This window comes from Protopterus annectens, chromosome 12.part0, assembly GCF_019279795.1.
Source record: "Protopterus annectens isolate FY-2018-M chromosome 12.part0, PAN1.0, whole genome shotgun sequence".
Taxonomy (NCBI): Eukaryota; Metazoa; Chordata; order Ceratodontiformes; family Protopteridae; genus Protopterus; species Protopterus annectens.
The window spans coordinates 940,897,726-940,923,336 of record NC_056746.1 but is presented as its reverse complement, the minus strand read 5'-3'; the positions used below and the strand labels follow the sequence as shown (position 1 = coordinate 940,923,336).

At 38.0% G+C, this 25,611-nt stretch overlaps 1 protein-coding gene across 1 annotated transcript in view; it reads right to left on the bottom strand.

Annotated features, from left to right (window-relative positions):
* Positions 1–25,611, bottom strand: part of LOC122816231 (piezo-type mechanosensitive ion channel component 2-like) — a 1,381,906-nt gene that overhangs the window by 372,623 nt on the left and 983,672 nt on the right. The window contains exons 35-36 of the mRNA XM_044088974.1: positions 23,316–23,509; positions 14,284–14,442 (exon numbers count right to left, since the gene is read on the bottom strand). Coding sequence (XP_043944909.1) covers positions 14,284–14,442; positions 23,316–23,509 — 353 coding nt within the window. The remainder of the gene's footprint in view (positions 1–14,283; positions 14,443–23,315; positions 23,510–25,611) is intronic.

Genomic DNA, 25,611 nt, shown 5'->3' with positions numbered 1-25,611 from the left:
TGCAATCAAATGTATTAGTTCTAGTTTACTTTATGATGTACAATTTCTGAATGTTTCCTACTTTTCATGCCGCCCTGTAAATGGGTTTCCAGTCAACAGAACATTTCCAATCAATAAATAAATAAATCAATAAATGTTGGATGAGACAGTAAACTTAAGCCTCATTTGAATGAGTTGGTGGTAGCTCAGGAGGATGAAAAGGATCCCATAACACTTATGGAAAAGAGTAGCAGAAGTTCCTCCATGTCCTGGCCAAATTTCTCCTTGATGGTATAAATACCACCTCAGGTGTCTCCTGAAAAGAGGCCATTGGTCTAATGGGACTAACCTGGTCAACAGAGTCTAAACAAATAAATAAAAATGTGCAAAGACACCACTGCATACTATTTTGTTAATCTACATGTAAGGTGAACCTTGACTTTTTCACTATCTTGCATATTTTTTATATTGTGATTAGATTTTGCCCCTAGGCCTCCAGTATAAATGGGCACTATTCAGATAATAAACAAATAAATAATGAATATATTTTTCTAGTTGAGATACACCAGAAAGCTTATAACTTACTGTATGCAAACTGCATCAAATTACTTACACATGCAGATTTTAGCCTCTAGAAATGAAAAAAAAGCCAAACAAAATACAAAATCATCTGGCAGTCTAGTTTACACCACAAAAAAAAACAATGTCACAAGTATCAGCATTTACTGCAGCGTGTAAGTAATTTTATTATTTTTGGCTCTGATTTACTAAGACCAGTTAGAAATTTAATACTGGGAAAATGCTCAAATAATGTAGTAAGGAAATATAAGAAAGATTTAAAATAACTTTAGCAGTAAATCAAAGTACCACATCAAAAAGAAAACAGTAGAGAAAGTATTGCAGTCTACAGGAACCAAGGAAGAATATAAACTAATATATGTCAGTGCTTACCATACTATATGGCATTTAAACAAAGGTGCTGTAAAGTGAGTGTATAATTAGAAAAACTAGCTAAAATTTTCAAAAAAAACAGATCATTAGATCTGTGGATGTTTGGCACATTTTCTGAACTGCTCCAAAGGTCATTACGTTTGTAATTTTTCAGAATTCAGCTGTGCAGCAAACATTTCAGAATGCATCCAGGAGTCCAGTGTGTAATGCATATGCAAATGAATGAATGCACGGGATGCATACTGGGATGTCAGTCTACAAAGCTATGGGTAGGTATACTGGGACAGGTAGGTAGTTAAGTGCAGGTGTAACTGTGCACTGCGGTATTTTCCTAGGGGTGCCTGGATTCACCTCTTAGTAGTCTCTAGCAGTGAGCTTCCTAATGCTAAGCCCAGTCTGCAATGAAGTACATTGTTAATGGGAACCCAGTGGCTAAAATCCCTGACACTTCCAGTTCCAGGGTTAAATTTCTTATTCTATAAAATACTCAACAAGACCAATAACAAAAGATATACAAAGCATACTATATGCTATGGCATTTAAAATATATAGTCCACAGAATTACATTTAAATAAAGTGAATAACAACAACAACATAACAACAACATAATAATAATAATATTAACAATAATATTAACATGGAAAGGACACGTGAGATCCACACTAAGCCTCCTGTGTCCTGCCCTCGACAGTGTCATGGACAGACTATTAGGAGAACAAAGGAAAAGTTAGGCTACTTCTTGAAGGTTAAGCATTGCAAGAGACCTTGTCCACCTCTCAAGAGACAGCTGTTTATTTTCATGTAGGCAGTATTAAATATCTTGTGCTGTTCTTGAAATAAGACAGTGGGTACTAATACCAAAAAAGGACCTATTAGTATAATCATTATTTAACTACAGAATTTTATTTATAATATTTTGAGTTTGTATCATCCAAGGTTTAATAGGTCAGTCCCACAGTGTACCAACAAACTCACATTACCCAGTTATTCCAGCAAATTGGGCTTCTTTTGTGCTGGGGGGAACCAGAGGGCTATAAAGAAAATACTAATTAAAGAAAATGTTACCCTACTGGTGGATGAAGACTGAACTGTCAAGCTTCAGTTGCTCAAGAATCAACCCGCCGACAGTTGGAGTTCATCTACAGGAAATTACTGTTGGCGAGTTGTGCCTGCGGTAATGCCTTTTTTCGAGGAATTTCCCTCTTCAAGTTGGTGCAACTGTGGAGTTCGTATATATAAGTTTGGAGGGTGGAGGATTGTTATCCCCACATTGGGGGGGTGAAGAGGATCATGCCCCCAAGCAAAAAACATGTTTTATCCCACCCAGCAAATGCAGTTTGGGGATTTCATTCCTCAGGGCATTTGCTTCCATCCACACATATTGGAAGCCATAGAAAACTGTAATGTAAAATCCTTGATTTTCTGCTAACTTAAATTTAAGCATATTCAGGTAACTTTCAATTGTTGTATGAACAAAGTGATACTGGTCTTTTTCCCATTCAACAGACATGTATTTTTAAAGTGCTATGCATTATATATTAATAGATGGCATGTGCAAGAAAGACGTTTGCCGTTACAATGGATAATTGTTAATTTATTAGGTCTTTTGCTAAGGTGTAGTATTTTTAGCTAATATTAAAAAATATTGCCACAACAAGAATTTGTTGATCAATGAAGCTAACACCACGAAATGTTTTTTGTTAATATCAGTATCTGGACTTCATTATTCAGTTAAGTTTGCAAAAAGTATATACTCAGTCTTTTTGTCCAGAGGTAAATGGAACATTTTGTATATTGAAAATATTGGCCAATATTTTGGGTACGATTTATGAAGATCTGAATATATTACTTAACATTTTTTGAAGTGTCTATCTAGATGGCCCTGTTCTAATACATACGTCAGATTAAAAAAATAACCAATTAAAGCAATAAACTGTAATTGTGGATTAGTACTGTTCTGAGTTTCCCTATCAGCAGTTAACATGTACCACAGTGTACTATTTGGGATATGGCAATTATAGTTCATCTTACTGCTTCATTTGGATTGATGGTAACCATGGAATGTGTGGAATTCTACTTCTCTAAAGAAATTTATTTCAGTACACTCAGTATATTCTTGATAAATTTGAAATAAGGGAGACTCAATGTGTTAGCTAAATAACAGAGCTATTTAGGCAAAAACAGCATTTTAATTAAATTCATTTGTCCCTTGAGGGGGAGCGGATATCAAGCCTGAACTTTAGTCTTATCTTGAAAGTGCTGGAAGATCAGTCCAGAATTTAAATTAAAATCATTATAGGGATCTAGAGTATACCAATGGCCTAAGTACTTAGTAATAACTGGGATCAGGTGTACACAAATGGCCTACGTATTTAGTAATAATGGGGATCAGGTGTACACGAATGGCCTAAGTACTTAGTAATAACTGGGATCAGGTGTACACAAATGGCCTACGTATTTAGTAATAATGGGGATCAGGTGTACACGAATGGCCTAAGTACTTAGTAATAACTGGGATCAGGTGTACACGAATGGCCTAAGTACTTAGTAATAATGGGGATCAGGTGTACACGAATGGCCTAAGTACTTAGTAATAATGGGGATCAGGTGTACACCAATGGCCTACATACTTAGCAATAATTAGGATCAGCTGTACACCACTGGCCTATGTACTTACTACTACTACTACTACAACTAATAATAATAATAATTTTATTTTCTACTGTAGGCGAAAATGTAGTGTGTCCATCTTTATCTAAATATAAAACCTAAGACAGACTGAACTCTGTGCTTCAGAGTAAAAATGCTTCTGAAGAGTTACCTGGATCAGAAATATTTAATAATAGATCATCAAAATACATGACAGGGTTTAGAGGGCTCTATTGTTTTGATATTATTTTCAGAAACAAGATTTAATAAAGATTGTATGGCCCTAACGAAAAGAGAAGGGATTAGCAGGAATTACTCAGCTCACATCACTCCCTGCCATCCTTGGACTGGTTATAATGATTGATACATAAGCTTTCTTAGTTTTAAGAAGAGTTCTAATAACATTAATTAGCTGCACTGGGCTAGCAATACTTTTAAGAATTATGATATCGGTAGCTAATTAGATCAAATGTTTTGTCTGTATCAGTGGCAAGAAGGGTGGGGTCTGTTGATTGGAAGTGTCCAGTATATCAAGTTGAGCAAGAATTGTCTGTAACCTCAGGCTCAGGTAAAAAAAAATATTTTGCAACATATCCATGCTGATAGGAAATAAAACTTGAGCAAATACAAATTAAACACAGTAGCAATAATCCTGTCCTGTTATCAGCATTTAGCAATGAAATGAAAGTTTACCCCGCAGATCACTTCAGTGGCTCTGCTGGACAGCCAACACATTCTGGCTAGGCTTATAAATGCCTTCAGGCAGATAGTCTAGTACCTACCTATGAACCTATAAATAGACCATAATTATTTAATGATATTTTTGTCCACATTTTAAGTACAGAAATTGTTTTAGCTAAGTTCTGAAAATGAACATGCACCAACCGTGGAGTTGTGAATAAATAAAAAAGTTTGAGGGTATATGGTGCAGATAACTATTGCAATGTTTTATAGAATTATGCTAGTATTTTCTCTGACCCAAATGTTTTTTTCTTTCATTTTCTGTTTCTTAGTAGCCTTTATAATGTTCTATAATATAAATTCCTTAAAGACTAAAGAAGTTCTAATTTCTAATTGTTACATTTTGGACAGATTTGCCTAAATTTAGTTCTTCATAGCTTGTAGACACTCCTAGTCCCACTGTATGATCATCAGCTCTACTCCATAGCATTGTAGTACTTTCGTTAGGTCCTCCCCACACATGCCTTAATTAGGGGTTCCATTACTGGTTTTGGATAAAGGGCTTTGCAAACTACCTGCTACTGCTTTTGAATGGAGCTTTCACTGTTGTGGATTTTCCTATTTATTATGAAGATCAGCACTAGGTCAGGCTTGGACAGAGAAATAATTGGTTTCTGTGACTAGATATATGATGAATTATACGTAATGTATGCTGTAACAGATAATGTGTTAAATTTGTATGTACCATAGTGGGTAAAAACACAGGAGGCAGCTATCACAAGTTTAGTACAGTTTATTTACACTGACAGGCAAAATAAAAACAAAAGTACTCTTACTGCCAAGAAACATATATTCTTACAAGTGAAAATCCAAACATTTATTCATTTGGGTCTTTCTGTGTTTTTCTTATTATTCTTTGGTCTCCTGGCATGGTGAAGTTCTCCCTCTGATAAACAAACAAAAAACATGCTTAGCACTGCATGTCCAACATGGCAATGTTTATTTCAAAAATTATATCCATGGTGGGAAACCAGGAGCTAAATGTAAACCAGTTTCACTGTTAAATCAACACCTTCCTCAGTACAAGCTATTTTACATCAGTCTTCAGCTTATAAAATCACAATCAAGGACACTAAAATGACATCATCCATTCCCGAACAGTTTTTAATGGCATAAAACCTTATTTAATAATATTTAGCATATATATCTATATATATATATATGTGTGTGTGTGTGTGTGTGTGTGTGTGTGTGTGTGTGTGTGTGTGTGTATGTATGTATATATATATATATATATATATGTATATATATATATATATATACATATATATATATATATATACATATATATATATATATATATATATATATATATATATATACAGAGAGAGAGAGAGAAAATCATAGGATCATAGGAGGTTACTAGGTTAATGGCTCTGGGGCCCTTACAAGCCTAGCCAAAAGTTTATCTCCAAAAAAGAAACCTCAGTCAGCATCTGTCACCCCTGTCAATGAGGGACACAGGTGGAATCCCTGGGACATTCCACTCATCAAGGCTGCGCTTGAAGAGGGTCAGCATGGTACTGTTTGGCATGTATGGGAAGTCTATTCCAGAGACGAGGCAGCCTCTGGGAGACAAACCTGTCTCTTCAGCAGGTTTTGTTGATGCCACATATTACAGTTAGGCCTTTCGAGCAGATAATGCGTGAGAACTTAAACTTATATATATGGAGCATCTCTAGTAGGGCAGGGTCCGATATTGCCTTGTAGGCAAGACACAGATCAACTCTGAGCAATCTGTATGATACTGAGTAGAGTGATAGTGATTTCAGCCTGTCTGCATAGGACAGGTGTTGAGGCCATTGATTCTCTATGGCCTTTCCAGCTGGTGCAGGTGTTTGGAGAGGTACATATCAAATGGGGCATTATACTCAATTATTGGTCTAATGAGGGAGGAGTACAGAGACATAATAACCTAATTTTTTCTGGATGCAATCCCTTTACTTATGAGATGAACCAAGTAAAAGGCTTTTCTGACCACTGTCGCTACATGATGGGCGAATGTGCGATTGCTGTCAACCTAAGTACCCAGGTCTCTCACCACAGGTTGTGTGCTTAGGGGGTTACCGTTGATGTGGTAATCAGTAGGGGTCATGTTTTTGCACATTTTTGTGCATTTAACTTAAGGTCATGACTTTGCACCAGTCATTTGTTTCAGTGAGACCCTCTTTCAGTATGTTAACATGATTTGGGGAGTCAATGACAACACCCAACTTGCAATCATCTGCAAACTTGGTCAGCCATAGGCCTTTTGTCTTTGCCTGGATCTCTGAGAAGTAGATGTCAAACAGTAGGGGTCCCAGCACATATCCCTGGGGAACACCACTAGTGACAGGTCTGCTGTCGGAGTTTGAGGTGCCTATTTTGACGTTATGAGTTCTATCAGTGAGCCATTTGGCCACCCACCTGATGAGATAGGGAACTACACCAAGCTGTGTTAGCTTTTCAATGATGCCCAAGTGGGGGAGTGTGTCAAAGGCCTTGGCCAAGTCAAGGTAAGCTGTATGTACTGATATTCCCTCATCCAGGGCCTTGGTGACAGTCTCAAAGAAGTCAACCAGGTTCAGTAGACAAGATCTGCCCTTTACGAATCCGAACTGGGTGGGGTCAAGTGCTTGGAGATGGCCTATGTTCTTATTTATGAGATCCAGAATAATATGTTCCATGGCTTTACAGATCAGATTTGTCAAGCTAATGGAGCGATAGTTTCCAGAGTCAGTAGTAGCACCCCCTTTGTGCAAAGGGATGACAATGGCAGTTCTCCACTCTGCTGCAATGAAGCCTGTACTTAGGCTGTGGTTGAATAGGGTGCTCAATGGCGAAGCTAGTTCTTGTTGGAGATGGTGCAGAATACAGCCTGGGATACTATCAGGTCCCATGGAAGCTGTATTCTTTGCCCTGGATAGGGCCTTTAACACTTGGTCGATGGAGATGTGAGGTGCAGGACAAGTATCAGGGATGTTGAATGGACCTTTGAGGGGATGGGGGGGGGGGTGAAGTTTGCGCTGAACCTATCTGCTAGCAGGCTGGCTAAATCAACAGAATCAGTGTAAGTGGTATCGTTAAACAGTGTCAGTGGTACCATTAAGTACTGATTTGGAGCAAACCTGGGCTTTGCCATGGAGGTTCCTGGTGTAACTGAAGAAAACTTTATGTTTTTTCTTTGTTTCAGAAACTAGTTTCAATTCATAATTGCCTTTGGAGGTTTTAACTAGGGATCTAATTTACTTGTTGAGGCTGAGGAGGGAGTTTTTCCAATTTGGAATTTGTTTCTTTTTACCCTTGGACAACAGTTTCTTCCTTTTGTTGTAAAGCTTGTTGATAGAGGATGTCCACCAGACAGGTTTGTGTTTCCTTGAGGAGCAGAGTTTAGTTCTGTTGGGTATGGCTGAGGTCATGCACATGTACAGGTGTTTGTATACTGCACTGGCGTTCTGTTCAGCGTAGTTGTCTGCATCCTCTGAGGGGGGCAGTGGTGTGAGGCTGCTGATACCCTCCCTTAGGAGGTTGTAGTCAACCTTTGAGAAGTTTTTTAGCCTGGTTATGGCTGGAGGGGGGTTGGGATAGAAACTATGAATGAGACAGACCGATGATCTGATCTCACTAGGGAAGAACATACTACGGGAGTGGTGCAGAGGTCGCCCATGTTGGTGAGAACCAAGTCCAGAATTTTATCTCCTCTTATGGTGGATGAGATGAGCTGGTTTAGTGTGTTAGAAATGATGAAGTCAAGGAATCATTGGGTGAGTGCATTTAGTACAGGAATAGTTCTCTCAGTCTATGGTGGGGTAGTTGAAGTCACCAAGGATCAGGGTGTTAGGGTGTACCTTGATGGTGTCAAGTAGGTCCACATAGGAGTGGGTGTCCTGAGTCATGGAGAGGGGTCTATAGCTGGCTATAACTTGGATGGGTGTCTTTCCAGCAGCCAGTTGTACCTGCAGTAATTCCAGTGCGTCATGCTGGCAAACTAGTTCGGAGTTGTGTCTGTCCTTAATGAAGATAGAGACTTCACCACCCTTAGTCTTCCAGACCTCATTTTGGGGTCAAAATGTGTGGAATGAAGTATAGCCTGGTAAGGCAGAAGTGCTCTCCACAGCCCTGAACCATGTTTCCATGACCACACAGACATCGTCATCTTCCAGTGCGAGGACAGCCTCCAGTGAGTACATTTTCAGTTTAAGGTTCCTAGCGTTAAGCAGCATGCCCTTCAATTTGCTTTTTGGCAGATCTTTTATTTTGGAATATTTGTCTTTGGGACATAGCCTAAAAAGGCACAATGGTGGAGGCAAGAGCCTTGGCCAGGATCGGAATCCCAGGGGAGACAAGTGGAGGCCAGCTATGAGAAAGGATCAAGGCCTATTAACCATGTCATCCCAGGCAGACAGATACTGGATCCCTTTGGAAAGACACCAGAAACTAAACCAGTTGTTGAAGTCAATTATTTTTTGTTGGTATTGTGTATCATTGTTGGTGAAGGTAGGATGCTGCTTAGGGCTAGCGTCATACCTGCCTGGGACACATATGTTGAGAGCTCATGCAAATCTCTCTTCATATAGTCCAGGGAGATACATCTCAAGTCATTCACACCAACATGGACAATGACAGAGTCATACTTGTACCTGTTGTGGAGAGACTTAAGTGCATGCCTGATGTGGCGGATTCTGGCACCAGAGAGGCAACTGACCATGACCTTCTTCTTGTCGAGCCTAGTGAGAGGGACATCAGTGTGTCTCACAACTGAGTCACCAATGACTAGTATGTTTGGTTTATTGTTATGCTTTATGGGCTGCGTTGGTTTATTGTTATGCCTTATGGACTGTGTTTGTGAGACACTAGTGTGTTGTCTGCTGTGTGTGATGCATTTGGTGACGTGTGTGGAATGTCTGTGAGTGTGTTTTGGGGGTCTCTGCTGTTTAGGTAAGTTTTTATAGAGGACCTCTGCATAGGTGGGTGTGTGTTGTGCTTGGCTATGTGATGTGGGTGGTGTGGCGTTTGTGCTGGCAATCTCCTCTTTGTCAGAAGTGCTTACTGTGGTGTGAGAGAGCATGGATTCCAGGTTACTGATGGAGATGCATTTCTCACAAGTAGAAGAATTATATGCTATGAGAAGAGGGCTGTCAGTGAACATGAGGCAGCTGCTACACTGTCTAGGTATGCCCATGTCGACTAGGCTGGCAGGAGAAACTGATTGGAATTGTCCACACAGTGTTCTGAATATCTGGGCGGGCTTATGGAGAGAGGGTTTTGATAAGGGTTTGTCCACAAGAGTTTAGACTACAAAAACCTTCTTAACTGTAAAATAACTGGCCTGAAGCAGTGCTAAAACCAAAACTAAGATGCTTAGAATAGCAGATAAATTTAATCAGGCTACTAACAAGCAGTAATAAATGCAGCAGAATAAAAGCACTTGAACACTTAAGAGCACACAGCAAAAATTAGGTAATAAAGTAGGAAGAACACAATTACAGTAAAAGCGGCTGAATAAAGTGTAAAATTTAACACACACACTCACACACACACACACACACACACACACACACACACACACACACACACACACACACACAAAGTTCTAGTTAGAAATCATAAATAATTATGTAAACAAAAAATACATATTATAAATTCTCATTCAGTCTTGGACTAAATTAATGTTCCTACTGTTATTATTTCCACCTTTTAATATTAATTTAGCTGTGTCATTAAGGAAAAACTTGGATGATTTGTGTTTTAAAATGTGTTTGTATAAACTATTAAACTCTTTCTTAAGCCTTATATCACTTAAATGTTCTGACACTCATGTTTTTTTTTACTTTTTTGAAGTCTTTCCTATACAAACAAGAGCAAAATGTCATGTAAATTACCTGCTCACCTCGTCAGGTGTGTAATTTGATAAATCCATCAGTATTTTTGAAGAAAATTCTTTGTTCATTACCTTGTAGAAAGAATAATTTCCACAAGGACCTGTTCTCATAGGTATAGTGCCATTTAATACCGTTTGTATGTAAGCTTCTTTTCGTATCTTTTTATAATGCTGTCTTATTGTTTTTGCTTTTCTGTATGTGTAAATAAATTCAAAGGTAAAAACTCTGGCAGTTCTTTATTAGCCATGAAAATATGTCAGTGGTTGTTAATAATTTGTTTAATGTAGTCCACATTATAACCACTGACATCATCATCAACCCCCTTTCCCCATTTTGTACATGGTGTTGGGGTGTCACATCGACAGTGGCCAACACCTAGAGCCAATATTCACAACATTTTTCCTTGGTCCTGTAGAAAACAATAACTTTATAATAAAAAAAATATATTAATTAACATAATCATTTAAACAAAATAAAAATATATTAAACTCTGGCTCATACAGGTTTGCGCTCTTCAACCAGTATTCCACAGCATCAACTCCCCCAACCCCCGATGAATATTTGTGTATAAAAGTTTTAACATCCAATGTGCACATGAACCATAATGGCTCCTTTATTACTTCCTGTATTATATGCAAAAACTGGGTGGAAAGTTGAGGGGCAGATATAAATAGGTACAAATGGTGTATAAAACAATAGGACTGAAAATAAAGAAGGAACAATAGTGGGGTGATACAATACAAGGAGTGGGTGAGCTGCCTGTTGGGGGATGGGGGTAGTTACTAGGATTGCTTGATGAGCCACTGCCAATGCTGTGTAGTCACTCCTTAATAACCACACTGCTGCCCCAGCTCATCAGCTTGGGGAATGTAATCCTTGCACTAAGGTGGACCCATGAAAGAGACAGAGAGCTACAAGCCCCTTATTCTCACTTCTATCCCAGGGATAGTTAAGTAAAGAGTTTCAGTTTCACATTGCATGGCATAATAGTGACATTCTTAAATGCTAATTTCTCTTATTGATAGACAACTACAACTGCCCTAATATCCTTCTTGGACACTGTAAACAAAGCTAGAGACTCAGGCAAACTTGTCTCCTCTGTACGTCTGGACCCCTCTAAGGCTTTTGACATAATATCACATAACAAACTTCTAGATCAACTTTCTATTCTTGGATTATCATTCCACTCTCTCCAGTGGTTCACCAGCTACCTGTCAAACAGGCAGACAAGTAAAATGGCAGGGTTCCATTTTTCCTTACTTACCCATCAACATTGGTATCCCTCAAGGATCCATCCTTGATGCTCTGCTCTTTAATGTCTTCATAAATAATAAATAATTTACATACCTCTTTCCAGCAAAGTACACTAATCAAATATGCAGATGATTCCATAATCATTTGTACTTCAGACAGCAGTCTCTACATACCTAGCCTCAACCAGTATTCTATGGTATCGTGGTCCTCCATAGACATTTTTCTTATTTCCTATAGTCTTTCAGTCTCCTGCTATTGACATACATCCTTGATGAAAAGCTACACTTTCTCCCATAATATTCTTTATATATTGTTTCATCACTTTTGGTGGAATACATAGTGCAGCCATTGTAATTCTTACTACCTGCCAACAACCTTTCACCACTATAAAATCTTCCCTGCTGTCATTCATTTGTCTCTCAATCTATATTCCTATGCTCTTTTTAATTAAAATTAAAACCCATTCTTTCATTTGCCTTCTTTTCCAGCAAAGACACTCTCTTTATCACTTTTCTCTACAAACATTTCATTTTCTATGTGATTCAGCTGTGTTTCCTGTAACTTTATTACTTGTGCTTTCCTATTGTAAATAGTGGTCAGTTCGCTGTCTTGTTTTTTTCTTATCAACATGCCCATTGATAATCCAGAACAATAAATCAAACTGTCACATTGTAAAGATTATATTTTAATTTACTTAACTTAGATGATTTGTTACAATCTGGTCCTTTATAGTCTGTTTTTATTTTTTGTGTCCCTTTATATAACTTTCTCTGTTATTATCTCACATGAATAGTCTTATTTTTATTATTTTTTTGAGTCCCTTTATATAGCTTTCTCTGTTATCTCAAATGCACCTGATCTCTTAAAAAAATAAATAAATAAAAATCCCTCCCTCCTTCCGTCTCTCCTCCTCCCAGAAAAAAAAAATAACATATTGACTATATACATATTTTTACCCTTTTCCCTTCCAGCAAAATGTGCTCATTAGTGACTCAGGAACATGCTATCCAATTCACATGTACTACTGATCACGGATGATCTGCACATCTCAGTAGTACCCTGCTTGTTTAGGCAGCGGAGTCTCCCTCTCCAGTCACTCTCACACAAATATACACAATCACACACACACACACACACACACACACACACACACACACACACACACACATGCACACACACACACACTACAATCCCTGTACCTGTACCCTTCAGTGATTCCCTCCAAACCCCAATAATATTTTATTGCTGTTCCAGTATGTATGACTTAGGCCCTGGTGGTCTTGTGTATCCTCCCACCCTACCATCCCTGCACTCTTGAGTGTGTCATCCTTTAGATGGCATGTTAAACTGAGGTCCAATCTGCTTGAGTTGGTGGTAGTTCAGGACAGGGGGATCTAAAATATTCCATGGCACGTACTGAAAAGAGTAGGGGAAGTTCTCCAGATGCCATGGTCAAACATCCCCCATTCATATAAATGTCACGTTGGGTATCCCCTGAAAGGAGGCCTTTGGCCTAATGGGACTTACCTGATCAGCAAGGGATACATAAATTCTTTAATCTCCTGTTCAGCAAAATGCATTATGTACAATTTCCTCTGAATGCCTGGTTAAACATCTGTTTTCTACAGCCTTCTTTTATTTTTCTATATGTAGTCAAAAAGGGACCCACGTATTTTGAAATTCTCAGAATGAATGTGGTCAGTCTTTCACTCTATAATGACTAAATAGTTTTCTCTTTTTGCTGCCATTATCATCCGTTTTTCCCAGCTCTACTCTACCACACTTCTTTCAGGCTCCCTCTGAGTTTTTTATAGTTTTTCTCACTTTTACTTTTCACTAGCAATTTAATTTAACAAGTTGATAATTCTGCCAGGTTGTTTGATTCTCTAATAACATGCATTCTTTAATTATTTGCCCAGACACTGAACCAAAGTGCTGTTGTCACCTTTTATAATAATCTAATTATCCTGGTATCCCCCTTTCCTCATTTAATCTCCTGCAGTTTGGCTTGCTATTAATTTATTTTACTTAATTTATCTGATTTTTCATTTGGTAACCAGAGCAGAATATTAATCCAGACAGAACATTTTCATGTGTAGACTGGGAAAATACAAAAAAAAATCATTAGTCATACAAGGATAACATAGTAGAAATAAGGTTACTTTTAATTTTAGTCTAAAAAGCTTCTTTTAGTTTTGCAGCAGGTGTAACCAGAAATTGCTGTAATCATGATTACTTTTAATAAAGCCGAAAAAGCTTCTGTCAGTTTTACAGCAGTCAGAAGCCAAAAACTGCTAGTCAGGCTAGCTTTTAATTTAGTCTAAAAATATTCTGTTTGTTTTACAAGTAGACAGCAGTTAGAAATTGTTGCATGGAATAAAGTGAATGCTTTACCAAGTAGTGACACTTTTTTTCACGTAGCCTGAAAGTCTGTGTCATGATATCATGTTAGGCTGGCAGTCTGATATCTGCGTGTTGTCAAGATATGTTAATAACCTCTCTACACAGTCAGATGTGTTCATTGTGATGAACATTACTCCTATAACAGGTCACACATCACATGCACAACTGTTCAGCCTTCTGTACTGCTCTTCTTCCTATGATCTAACTCATTCGCAGGCTTTGTCTGTCATCAGTAGGGCTATCATAAACTTATATGCCAGGTCCTGACACATTTAACCACGTGTCTCTATTCATTTTCATTGCTTTTTTAAATTAGCACTGTACAAAATGGTTGTTTATAAAGACTTTTACTTATGGCTCTGTTTTCACCAATTTATAAGGTGGGTGATAGTCCTTAAAAAGTAATGGTAAGTAGGTAAAGTAAAAAAAAAAAATGCCGTTTTACCTTGAAATTCCAACGGAGCTTTCAAATGATGACAAATCAATATTCTCCATACGAAGCAGTCTCTTTTTCAGGTGGTCTTTGACTTTGGGGATGACCTGGTCATCTATATCTTCATCAATTGTTTCTCTTGAACCAAGTGTTATGACTTCTGTGTTGCAACTGTCACATGATGATAAAATGAGAAAACTTATGCTAGTAAACAACAACTCAGTTGTGCAGCAACCGTATTTCTGTACACTGATGCATTAGTTAATACAAACTGATAACGTAAACTACTTGGATAAGGAGAAAACAGCATCCATCACAATAAAGAACAAACTATGTATGTACCTCTATTACAACCACTGTCACTGAATGTGATCTGTTTAGGTGCTTTTGGATTAAAGCTTTTATTGTAATTTATATTTTTTTTGTATGGAAAATATAAAAGTATATATTACTTGTTATTGCTATACATAACTTAGATTTTGATGAAGCTCTGATGAGTAAAAGCTCTCATCCCTTGTTTTAACTTAATAAACCATGGCTTAAACAAGCAATACCAGCGTGTCTCTTATTTTCCTGTTTTTAATAAGAATGCAACGTGATCTTTGACATGGATCTTACATAAGAAGTTATTGTCTTAGTCATAGTCTTGTTTGGTAATTTCTATGCTGCATTTGTTCCTGTACAGCTGGTTTCCCCTATCTTTATTTAATGAAAACTGGTAGCAATATCCGCAACTCTCAACCTCATAGTGCAAGAATTCTGGACAAAAAATAAAAATAATTGGAGGGGGCAAATGCTCTAAATCAATGACAAATTTTAAATATTGCTCTTATAAATTTATAAAGTTGATGTGGTAATAGGCTTTGCATTAGCATGCATTTTCTGAAGGATATGAAGACTGAAACTCATATAGCTGTCATTATTTGGTGACTTCATTTCTCAATGATTTGCCAAAAAGCAACAGCTTTTACAAAGAACAGACAGTGACATTTTGGACAATTCAGGGTATGCCAATATTATTCCACTCTAAACGTCTGAAACACAGTTTTTTAATGAACCAGAAATATTTCTACAAAGCATAGTTTTTACCTAGCTTTCTTACAACAATATTTTGTTTTTAACACTACTATAATTTAAAATTTTCTTTGGATAAGTAATGCACAATGCAGAATTTGTACATAAACAGAGTAGATAGTTGTGCACTGAGGTATGCTAGTATATTTTGAATATTATGAGTACAGCCAATGAGGGATAATAAAGTTCTTGCTGTATAGTTTAGTCCAGCAGTAAGTTAATGTTCATGTTAAAGAAAACCATACCATACCTCCTGCAAAATTGTTTTAAAAGTCTTAATCATATTTGTTTTACATGCCAGAAAGCTGTGTCATTAACAGAAAGTCCAGCATTCGAGATTCATTTGTACTAACAAATTTAACAACAATATGCTATCATGCTGAAATGTTTTGGTGTCACAAACATTCGTTTTGACGTCAGGAGTGAATACTTGCAAAGAAGGATTATTTTCAATTATCATACCTTAAATGGATTGTAAAGAAGGCCAGCAATGCAAAAAACCTCATTAGTTTATCCTGCTTTGGGAAGCAGGACTTCATGTAAGTAACCATAACGTACTCAAAGTCTATAGACCATAAGGAAGGTTGCACTGCTAAAATCATCCCCAACCCAGTGTAGTTCAAACTTCAGAGAAATGGGAATAGCCAATAAATGGGACCTAGAAAGACACAATAGTTGCCACTTCAGCATGGTATGTAACCCTTTCCATTCTGTTACCAAAACAGAAAGAATCTGAAGGTACTTCATAAATTACCTCCCGCCTGTCAGAATAAGGCATCAGTAAAGTTGCTTTTTGAATGTTAATTGGAATTACAGAGAAATAAACAGCATATATTTCTTAATAATTTACTGTATAAAGATGCAGAGGAAGCATAAAAGGTTATATGATATGGGTGTGATTGCCATGAGTTCAAATTCCACTTGAATTTGAAAAGCCTCAGCTTGAGGCAGGATTGACATCAGCTCCAAAATCAGTGCGACATTAGGAGAAGGAGAACTTTTGACCATTTTTTATTCTTTTTACCTATCCACTTGCTGACCATTAGCCTGCCTTTTTATGAATCTCAGTCCATTTTTTCCCTATCAGTAACACACTTTCTCGGATTCTGTGAAAGAGCTGAATGCAGGAAATGGTCATCCAGGCAGGAATAAAAGCTTGTTTGTGCTATTTCTCTTTGTGGGTCATCAGCCTTTCAAACCCCATCCACATAGTAGCCCAAGAGACCCACAGAGGTGTACTCCTGTCCCCAGTCATCCTCTTGCCTTAGCCTCCTCTACTCACACTTTTCCCTGCCTGATAGTGGGCATTACCTTGGAAGCCCTCATTAACATGGATTATTGGTGAGTCTCTAATAAGCCTTAACCCTTCCCCCTTCCCTGGTTGGCTGATGTGAGCACCTACATCACTGCAGAGTTGTTCTATACCTTTCCCATGCACATATATGCTACCACACATGTGTTAATGAAGGCCACTGTCACAAGCTTCAGTGGCAAGGTTTACTGGGGGTGCTAGGAAGCTAAAGTTCCCTCTTTATCACTCAGCTCTCAACAGTATCACTGTTGTCAGTACATTCTATTTCCTTGCCAAACAACTTTTTCTTTTTTCTTTTTTGTCGCTTGGCAGCATGGCTTCTGGAACATGATTGTACTGTGAGGATCAGTTCCTTGTCAGCTGATCCTGATCAGTAAATCGCATTTCAGGAGCCATGCTGTTACTCCTTGGTCAGTGGTACTGGTGGCTCAGTTAAATGAATTGCTTTTCTGGTTGCTTTACTTCTAGAGAATTTGTCGAGTGTGAGTGCATGCAATCTGCAGAGTGACTGGGGGGGGGGGGGGGGTTAGGGTAAGACACACTCACAGCTGCCCGATAATTGCAAGGAAATACTGAATTAAGCCTTAAATGAACAGGTTGCCACAAAATTGGGAGTAGCATCTTTAAAATATGATTAGTTTACTGTTGCTTGACCCATTAGCAGCTATCACATCATCAGCCTGTGCCAGTGACTCAGCAACACCAATGACATCAGATGTGTTTGCAATGTTAGGTCTTTGACTTTGAAGGACTGCTCAAAATTCTTAGGAGAGAGGAACAACAAGTAAGTAAAACTGCAAGAAACAATGTATTTGTTGTGAGATTTTTGGATTATGGAGAGAGTTAGTTGGAGATTATGAATGGATTAGAGGGTTAGGTTGCTGCTGCTTGTTATGACTGTAGTGACTAATTAGTTACTTTAACGTAATTGGTTGTAACATGTGAGAAGGTTAGGTAGGTGGTCAAACAGTTTGGAATTACACCTATCCCTGCCTGGTATCTCTGAGGAGCAGGTCTAAAATGCCCTCCCCATGGCCAAAAACAGCCTCTGTGGGACCAGACAACAACCCGGACTGTGCTCTTCATGGGCTAAAACAGGAATTATCATCACCATTGAGCACAGCATGCTTTTCAATCAAAGCCTAAGCACTGGCTTTGTCCCAGTGGAATGGAAAACAGCTACCGTCATCCATTTGCAGAAAGGGGGTGCATCCACAGGCCCCAGGAACTATAGACCCATTAACCTGACCAGCCTTATCTGCAAGGCCATGGAATGAATCATCATGGACCTTATTACCCACCCAGTTTGGCTTTGTCAAGGGGAGATTTGCATGTTAAACTTGGTGGACGTCTTCCAGACAATCAGCAAAGCCCTAGATGAGGGCAAATCTGTGCAAACGGCCTACCTAGACTTAGCCAAGGCTTTTCACACAATCCCTCACTCAGGCACCATTGATAAACTCACCCAGCTGGGTATCAACCCATATACTGTCAGGTGGGGTGCAAACTGGCTCACTGATAGAACTCATACGGTCAAAATAGGGGACTCCACCTGCTCCAGCAGACCCATAACCAGTGGTGTTCCACAGGAATCGGTTCTGGGACCCCTACTGTTTGGAATCTACTTCTCCAAAGTGCAGACTAAAACTAAAGGACTGTGGCTGACAAAGTTTGCTGATGACTGCAAACTGGGAGCAATCATTGAAACCCCTAGCGATGTCAACATCCTGCAAGAAGGTCTTACGCAGACTAATGACTGGTGCCAAAGTCGTGGTCTTAAACTTAATGCAAAAAATGCACTATCATCACCTTCAGCAAGGATGATTTTCCTGCAAACTACCACATCAATAGCAATATCCTAAGCTCAGAGTTAGTGGTGAGAGATCTGGGCACATAAGTTGACAGCAACCTTAACTTTGAACACCATGTCTCCACAGTGGTATGAAGGGCATTTTATATTGCTCATCTCATAAATAAGGTTATTGACTCCAGAAAAAATGAGGTTATAACCCCCCTGTACTCTTCCTTCATCAGGCCAATAATAAGAGTACAGCACTCACTTTAGTATGTTCTGTTCCAAACACCTGCAGCAAATGGAGAGACCACAAAGGTTCCTGACAAAGAAAATTCAGGGTCTTCAAGATCTGTCTTATGCGGACAGACTAAAATCATTGTCACTTTACTCTGTGTTGTACAGACTGCTTAGAGGTGACCTGTGCCTTGCATATAGAGCAATCTCTGACCCAGTTTTAATGGAAATGCTGCACATTTGCAAGTCAAATGGCACATGGATCACTTGCTCAAGGACCTTAACCTGATATGTGACATTAACAGAACCTGCTGGAACAACAGCTTTGTCTCACAGAGGTTACTCCACCTTTGGAACAAGCTTCCTATTCATGTTAAATAAAGCCCCTTGTTGGCCCATTTTAAGCGCAATTTGGACAATTGGATGGGTAACAGGAAATTCACTCCAGGGGTTCCACCTATGTCCCTCTTGGATAGGGGCAATTAGGTGCTGATTTTAGTGTCTGCTTGAACCAGACACCCTTGGGAGCATGGGTTGAATTGGCTAGGTTTGTAAGGGACCTGGTACCATTAGCCTAGTAACCTCCTATGCTCCTACGATTCTAAGTATATGGTTATTAAAGGTTCATTTGATTTTTATGTATGGAAAGGCTAGTACAGATAGAATAACACTGGCTTTGGTGGGAAACAATATGACTGGTGTTAAGTGGGGCAAAATGGAGTCAGTGTGAGCATTCAGATCTGCATGCTGCTCCTCTCTGCACTGTCTTTAGGGATGGTTTTGGTTTAATTTTGGACAAGAAAAGAAGCTACCTTAACAGGTAACAGCTATATAACTATATTCTTTCAATGCCATTTAAGAGGCTTTGTGTTTGCTTTTTAATATGTTTATGGGTTGCAATGGTGAAAGTATATTGCACTCTACTAGTGAACATGAATGGCTAAGTCAACTTTTTCCTCAGGACATTTGTGACCTTCACAATGCTTCAAACTTGCAGAAAAAATATGTTTATCAATACCTACCTATCCTTAATGTAATTCATACAAGTAGAGCTAATAATAGCAATATCTTCTTGAATTTTTCTCAGTATTATTTAAGCTTCCTTGCTATTTACCATTTATCGCCTCCTCCTTTAAGTTTTCTACTTCCATTAAGTCTGTCTCTCTCTTCTAAGGTTTCTATTATCCTCTCCACTCACTTTAACCCTCTGTCTCCATTATATCTCTTTCACCTCCATTACTTCTCAAATAATACTTTTGATCTATATATATATATATAAACCAAAATATTACTTACCCTCCAGTCTAATCTACCTTTTTCACTTACGAGACAAATAGTCAACAAAACTAGTTTTCAGTTGAAACTTGTTATATAGATACATGACTGTAAACAGAACTATTGCTCATGAGACTTTTAAAAATGTTTTATCTTGAAACATTTATATTTATTGCTTACTTATTTTGCTTATTAACAATTTGAAACAACTATTATGTATTTATTGTTTATGTTTCTATATGTTGTATTTTTCTGGAACTTTTCTCCCTGAGCCTCAACTGAAACAAACCATCTGCCCTGTCAGATTTACTTGGTAAACACAAACAGCTGTTATACTGTGAGTGATACTGACTTCTCTTGTAGCGCAAATACCATTATAAATACTTTTGCTAGTGGGATTATCATTGCCTGTCTGGCATTTTGCCTTTGAGTTTCATTATTTTCATCTAGACTTAATACAGAAAATAAGATTAGGTTCTAGGGTGCGTAGCTGTCCATTGTATGCTAGTTACACTGCTACCATTACATTTGCTGAACATATAGCTTAGAACTTCAACATGGAATTCCTTCAGTGATACGACTGTCAGTATACCCCACTAGTGTTCTCGGTCAGTATACCCCACTAGTCTTCCCAGGCAGTTTACCCCACTAGTGCTCTCAGTCATTATACCACACTAGTGTTCTTGGTCAAACATTCATCACTAACTGGGGAATCAGGTTGGCATGTGCCACTAGGTTTTATTTTTCTTTTATAAACAAGGCTGCATTTAGAAGATGTCTGAACTGAATACATATTGGAATTTGTATGTCATTCAGATAGTTGTTAAGAAAAAACTCTTTTGGCACCCATTGTACAACATGAAGGAAGTATTAGGCAAGCTAACATGAAATGAAAAGCACTATGCATGGGGAAAAATGGAGAACTTCAGAATAAAAAAATAAACTAAAATGAAACTATAGCAGTAGGGTGGAAATAGGAATCTGAATGTATTAAGTCAAAGTAGTCTGATCAATGGCCATAAAAATTTTCAATGCAAAGAAACAAAAGCTGTATTTTCCATAGCAGAGAATCATTTTTTAACATTGACAGGCAAACAAAGAAAACCTGTGCACAAAAATCTTCTAAAAAGCACACAGTAGTTTAAATTTATAGAAATACATGATTCATTATATTTCAGTTTGCAGAAGGCACTAGATTTTAAGGTGCTCAGTTTATGGATTCTAAAGGCACATTTTGATCTTTTTTTAGTTTAGTGACAATCTTTATTTCAAATACTCTTTTCAAAACAAAGAAGAGTTATCTTGAAACTACATATACTCTCTACAGAACATCCACAGAGGAATTATTTCATTCAATTTACCTGTCAGTCTTGGCAGCTGTATTCATTGCACCAATCTCTCTATTTCACTCTCACTCTCTCTCTCTCTCTCTCTCTCTCTTTCACTCTCTCTAATTATTTTGCCTCATATTTTGGTTGCAAGTCCCTGATTTTGCCTCTTACATTTTGGACTGTTCGTTATGAAATTTCTGTTTATCTAGCAAATCAGTGAGGACTGCATTCAATAAATAATAAGAGATGTTTGAGTTTTTACTTCATATCCTTTAGAAAATGCATGCTAATACAAACGTGTTTATTATATCAACATTTTAAATATATAACAGCAAAATCTTCCCCTGATTTTAGGCCTTTGTCTCCCATGATTTTTGGCTTTATCCCTGATGCTTGAGCTATGAAATTGTGAATTATGTCTGCCCCTCATAACTGTGTGTTTTTCTTGCAAGCTATATAGGACTGAAGTCACACAACGTGACCACTGTTAATAAAATGCCTTTAATTGCTGGGTATGGTGAGGGGACAGCTATCTGTAAACAAAAGTGTCTGACCCAGCTATCGTGATCAAGTTAAATATTTATTAATTTACTTTTACAGAACTATTGTGTGTTTGCATAAAGTAAGTTGAAATACTTTACTGGGGCCATTTTTTGTAAATCCCAATCAGACATTGGAGGTGTACACAATCAATAAAGTGGCTGATGGGTAAAGGCGCACATGGATAAAGGTGATACTAGTGCTGTTGCGTGTAATTACATTAAAAAATGATTCATCTGGCTTGGCAGGGGTAGTGTAATGCAGTATATTGTATTTGCTGAAATCTATGTAAAATTATTATTGCTATGACATATGCATATATATGTGCGTATATGGGGTCGGGGGTTGGCTGTTGCAGTGATAAAAACAGTAACAATTTGTCCATAATGTTTTTTTACTTTCCATTACATTTGAACCTCAGCACTTCACAGAGAAAGTGACTCTCTTTGGAGATCTGGATAGGATGTATATCAAAACCACTGATTATTGGCATAATGCAGTAGAGAGTAGTGTTGCCATCTTAGAACACTTGGTTTGTGGTTGGGTTCTTGGCTGTACCCTCTTCTGTGTGGAGTCTTCATGTCCTCCATGTCTCTGAGTGGGTCTTATTCAGGCCATCTGGTTTATATCAGCCCCTCAAAGACATGGCATAGGTGAATTTGCTTGTAAGCAAATGTGCAGTATGAGTGACATGTTTGTGTGTTCATCTGTGTTAGTGTGTGTGTTTGTGTACATGTGTGCATGTATACATCTTAAAGATAGACTTGGTTTGTCAGGAGCAGAGCCAATATATATATATATATATATATATATATATATATATATATATATATATATATATGTGTGTGTGTGTGTGTGTGTGTGTGTGTACATGCTCGTAATACCAGTTTTATCTGTTGATGCACACAATATTAGCAAAGAGTCAGAAAACTCTTATGGATAGAAGTAAAAAATGTTATTGAAGGTTATTGAGTAATTACCTTTCAAAAATAAGGCAAAAAATGTACCACAGAGCATCTAGACTCTTAGATTGTCTGGGGGCTTGACAGTTCCTATGCTCCCAGCTGTGTAAGGGGACTTTCACAAACTTTTGTTGGGGGGGCTTCATCTTCACATTGCTGCCATAGGCCTCACATCATCTAAACCTGGCCTGACATAGAGTGTTGTCATTATTTCATTAACTACCCTTAAAATCAAACCTCAGAGGTTTGTACAGAAGGTCACTATAGCTTGTCTAGAAGCAATGTACTGTCTAGGAGCAGCATATTGGAATACATAATTGTGATAATTACTTTATTCACTTCCCTCTCAATCAAACCCCGCACATATATACAGGTATAATGATATATATATATATATATATATATATATATATATATATATATATATATATATGTACACATACACACATATACACTATGAAAATTAACTGCTGCTTTCTGTGCTAAGGAATAACTTGACACTGATAAAGATTTAAACATACCTGGATACATTACTGTCTTGGGACAGTTTTGATTCAAGGCTGTGGAACATCTGGTAGGTTGAGAGTGTACCACGGACTGGAGTGCCTTTAATGCTGTCCACTATATCTCCTTCACTGTAGCCTGACTCAGTCATTTGCTTGTTGAGTCGCACATTATAAAACTGGCGTATACTGTCTTGGGAAGCAACTTTTCCCTGAAATTAAAAATGCAGTAACTGAAACAGTAGCACATCCAAAAGAAGATAGCCTAATACATTTTTGATTGCAAGGAGCACTGACATGTACCTAACAGAAATGCATTTCTTCTCTACCTATCTCATATACCTTGGGTCTGTACTGCTCTTAATCCTTTTATGGAGGTTTAGTCTCATCTCATAGCCCTCCCCACGGGAAGTCATCGCTGAAGGCAGGATGTGTTCTCTAACTGATGAAACCTCTCTGACAAATGATGAATTGTGTTACTGCCATGTCTTCTTACTGCCCACTGTTCTGACTGGAAGGGTACAGTGGTACGTTATCCCTGTAGGGAAAGATATTGCAACAGATGCACCTAGACTACCAGGCTAATATCCACTGCCATGTCATTTAACTGCCATTAATGTACACTGCTGCGTTACACAGCTGCTATTAATATCAACTTCTGTATTGCTCAGCTGTTACTAATGTGAAGTCTTACAACTGCTAGTAACACATAATGTCATGTCAATCAGTTGCTACTAGCAAACCATGGCTTCTAACTCAGTTGCTGCTAACACCTTTTGTTATGCTACATAACTGCTACAGGCACATAATGTCATGTCAGTCAACTGCTTATAACATTCTCTGTCTTAACATCTTAGTGCCAATCAGGTGCTACTAACATTCACTGCCAAGTCTGGTAGTATTGTGCAGTATGGCTGCTTCCAAAAGAAGAACATTACACATTTCTGACAGATTCAAGAGCAGCAATGTTACATTATACAAACTCAGACTGCTAGTTTATAGCTTTTAAAGCCCTGATTTCTTCAGTCACATGAGCTAGTAAACCAATGAAAAGCATGTCTTTAACTAAGCAAAACATAATACTAATTATAGTAACATCTTCTATTCATGGCTGTTTCCTGTATTTGTTTTTCTGCTGCACAACAGTGGTCTGTATTATAAGTGTTTTCAATAAGCTTTGTTTTGTTGTGTGTTAATCTACTTCACATTCAGTTTTGATGGCACTCGGTTAGATGACATCACTACCCACATAAAAGCATTCATCTGTTACTGTATTTCCTTTGCAGAATGGAAATCCTTGGTCACACCACAACAAGAAAAATAAATGATGACCACTGAGGGGAGAGAGATATGGTGTCTAGTAGTTAGCACACAGGATTAAGGCTATGATCTGCTGATGGACTTTATCCTATAGTCCAGGGTATGATTTCCTCTGCTCTGTTTGCTTACTGTGTCACTCTCAGCAAGTCACTAAACAAGACAGTGCTCTCTGGCCGAGTCTGAAAAGGGCCCATGGAGATTAGTGTTCTATCCCACTTAACAAACAAAGAAGTACATAAATAAAAACAGAACTGTGCAGTTAACCCACTGAAATTACTATGTGACTACACTGAGATGGGTTAACCCTTAGTGTCCATTTATTATTTACAGTGTCACACTGCTGTGCACCACAAATGTCAGGACCTCATTACATACAGGTGAGTAAGAACCTCATTATGTACAGGAGAGTAGAAGACATAATTCTGTATAGTTAATTAAGAAGCAACATATCTACACGAACTACAGCAACTCACTCTACCATGATACAAGATCTAATTATGCACAAGTGAATACAATACTTCATTATGTATATGTGAGTAAAGTCCACATAATGTTTTGAGTAGGTAAAACATTTAATTAAGTACAAATAAGTACAAGACCTCGTTATGTACAGGTAAGTACATGACATTATGTAGAGAGTAGAGAATGTCATCACATGCAAATGAGTAAGAGTCACATTACTTATAAGAGACTAAAGGACTTCATTATGCACAGATCTAAGATCTCATTATGCACGAATAAGTAAAAGACATCATTGCTATGCAGCTAAAATCTGCAGCTCTCTTGCAGCATCACTACATGAGTTTAATAACATCAAACTCTTCAAGTCCTACTTAAACATCATGCTTCAGTGACAAACGGAGCTGTTGCTTCTCCCCCCAGGATAATCAACATCAACCTCTGACATCCTAAACTGATTCCTACTTCTCGCTATTCTCCCATGTCCTTATTTCCTGAGCACTACTCTTACAACAAATTCCCACTACTCAATATT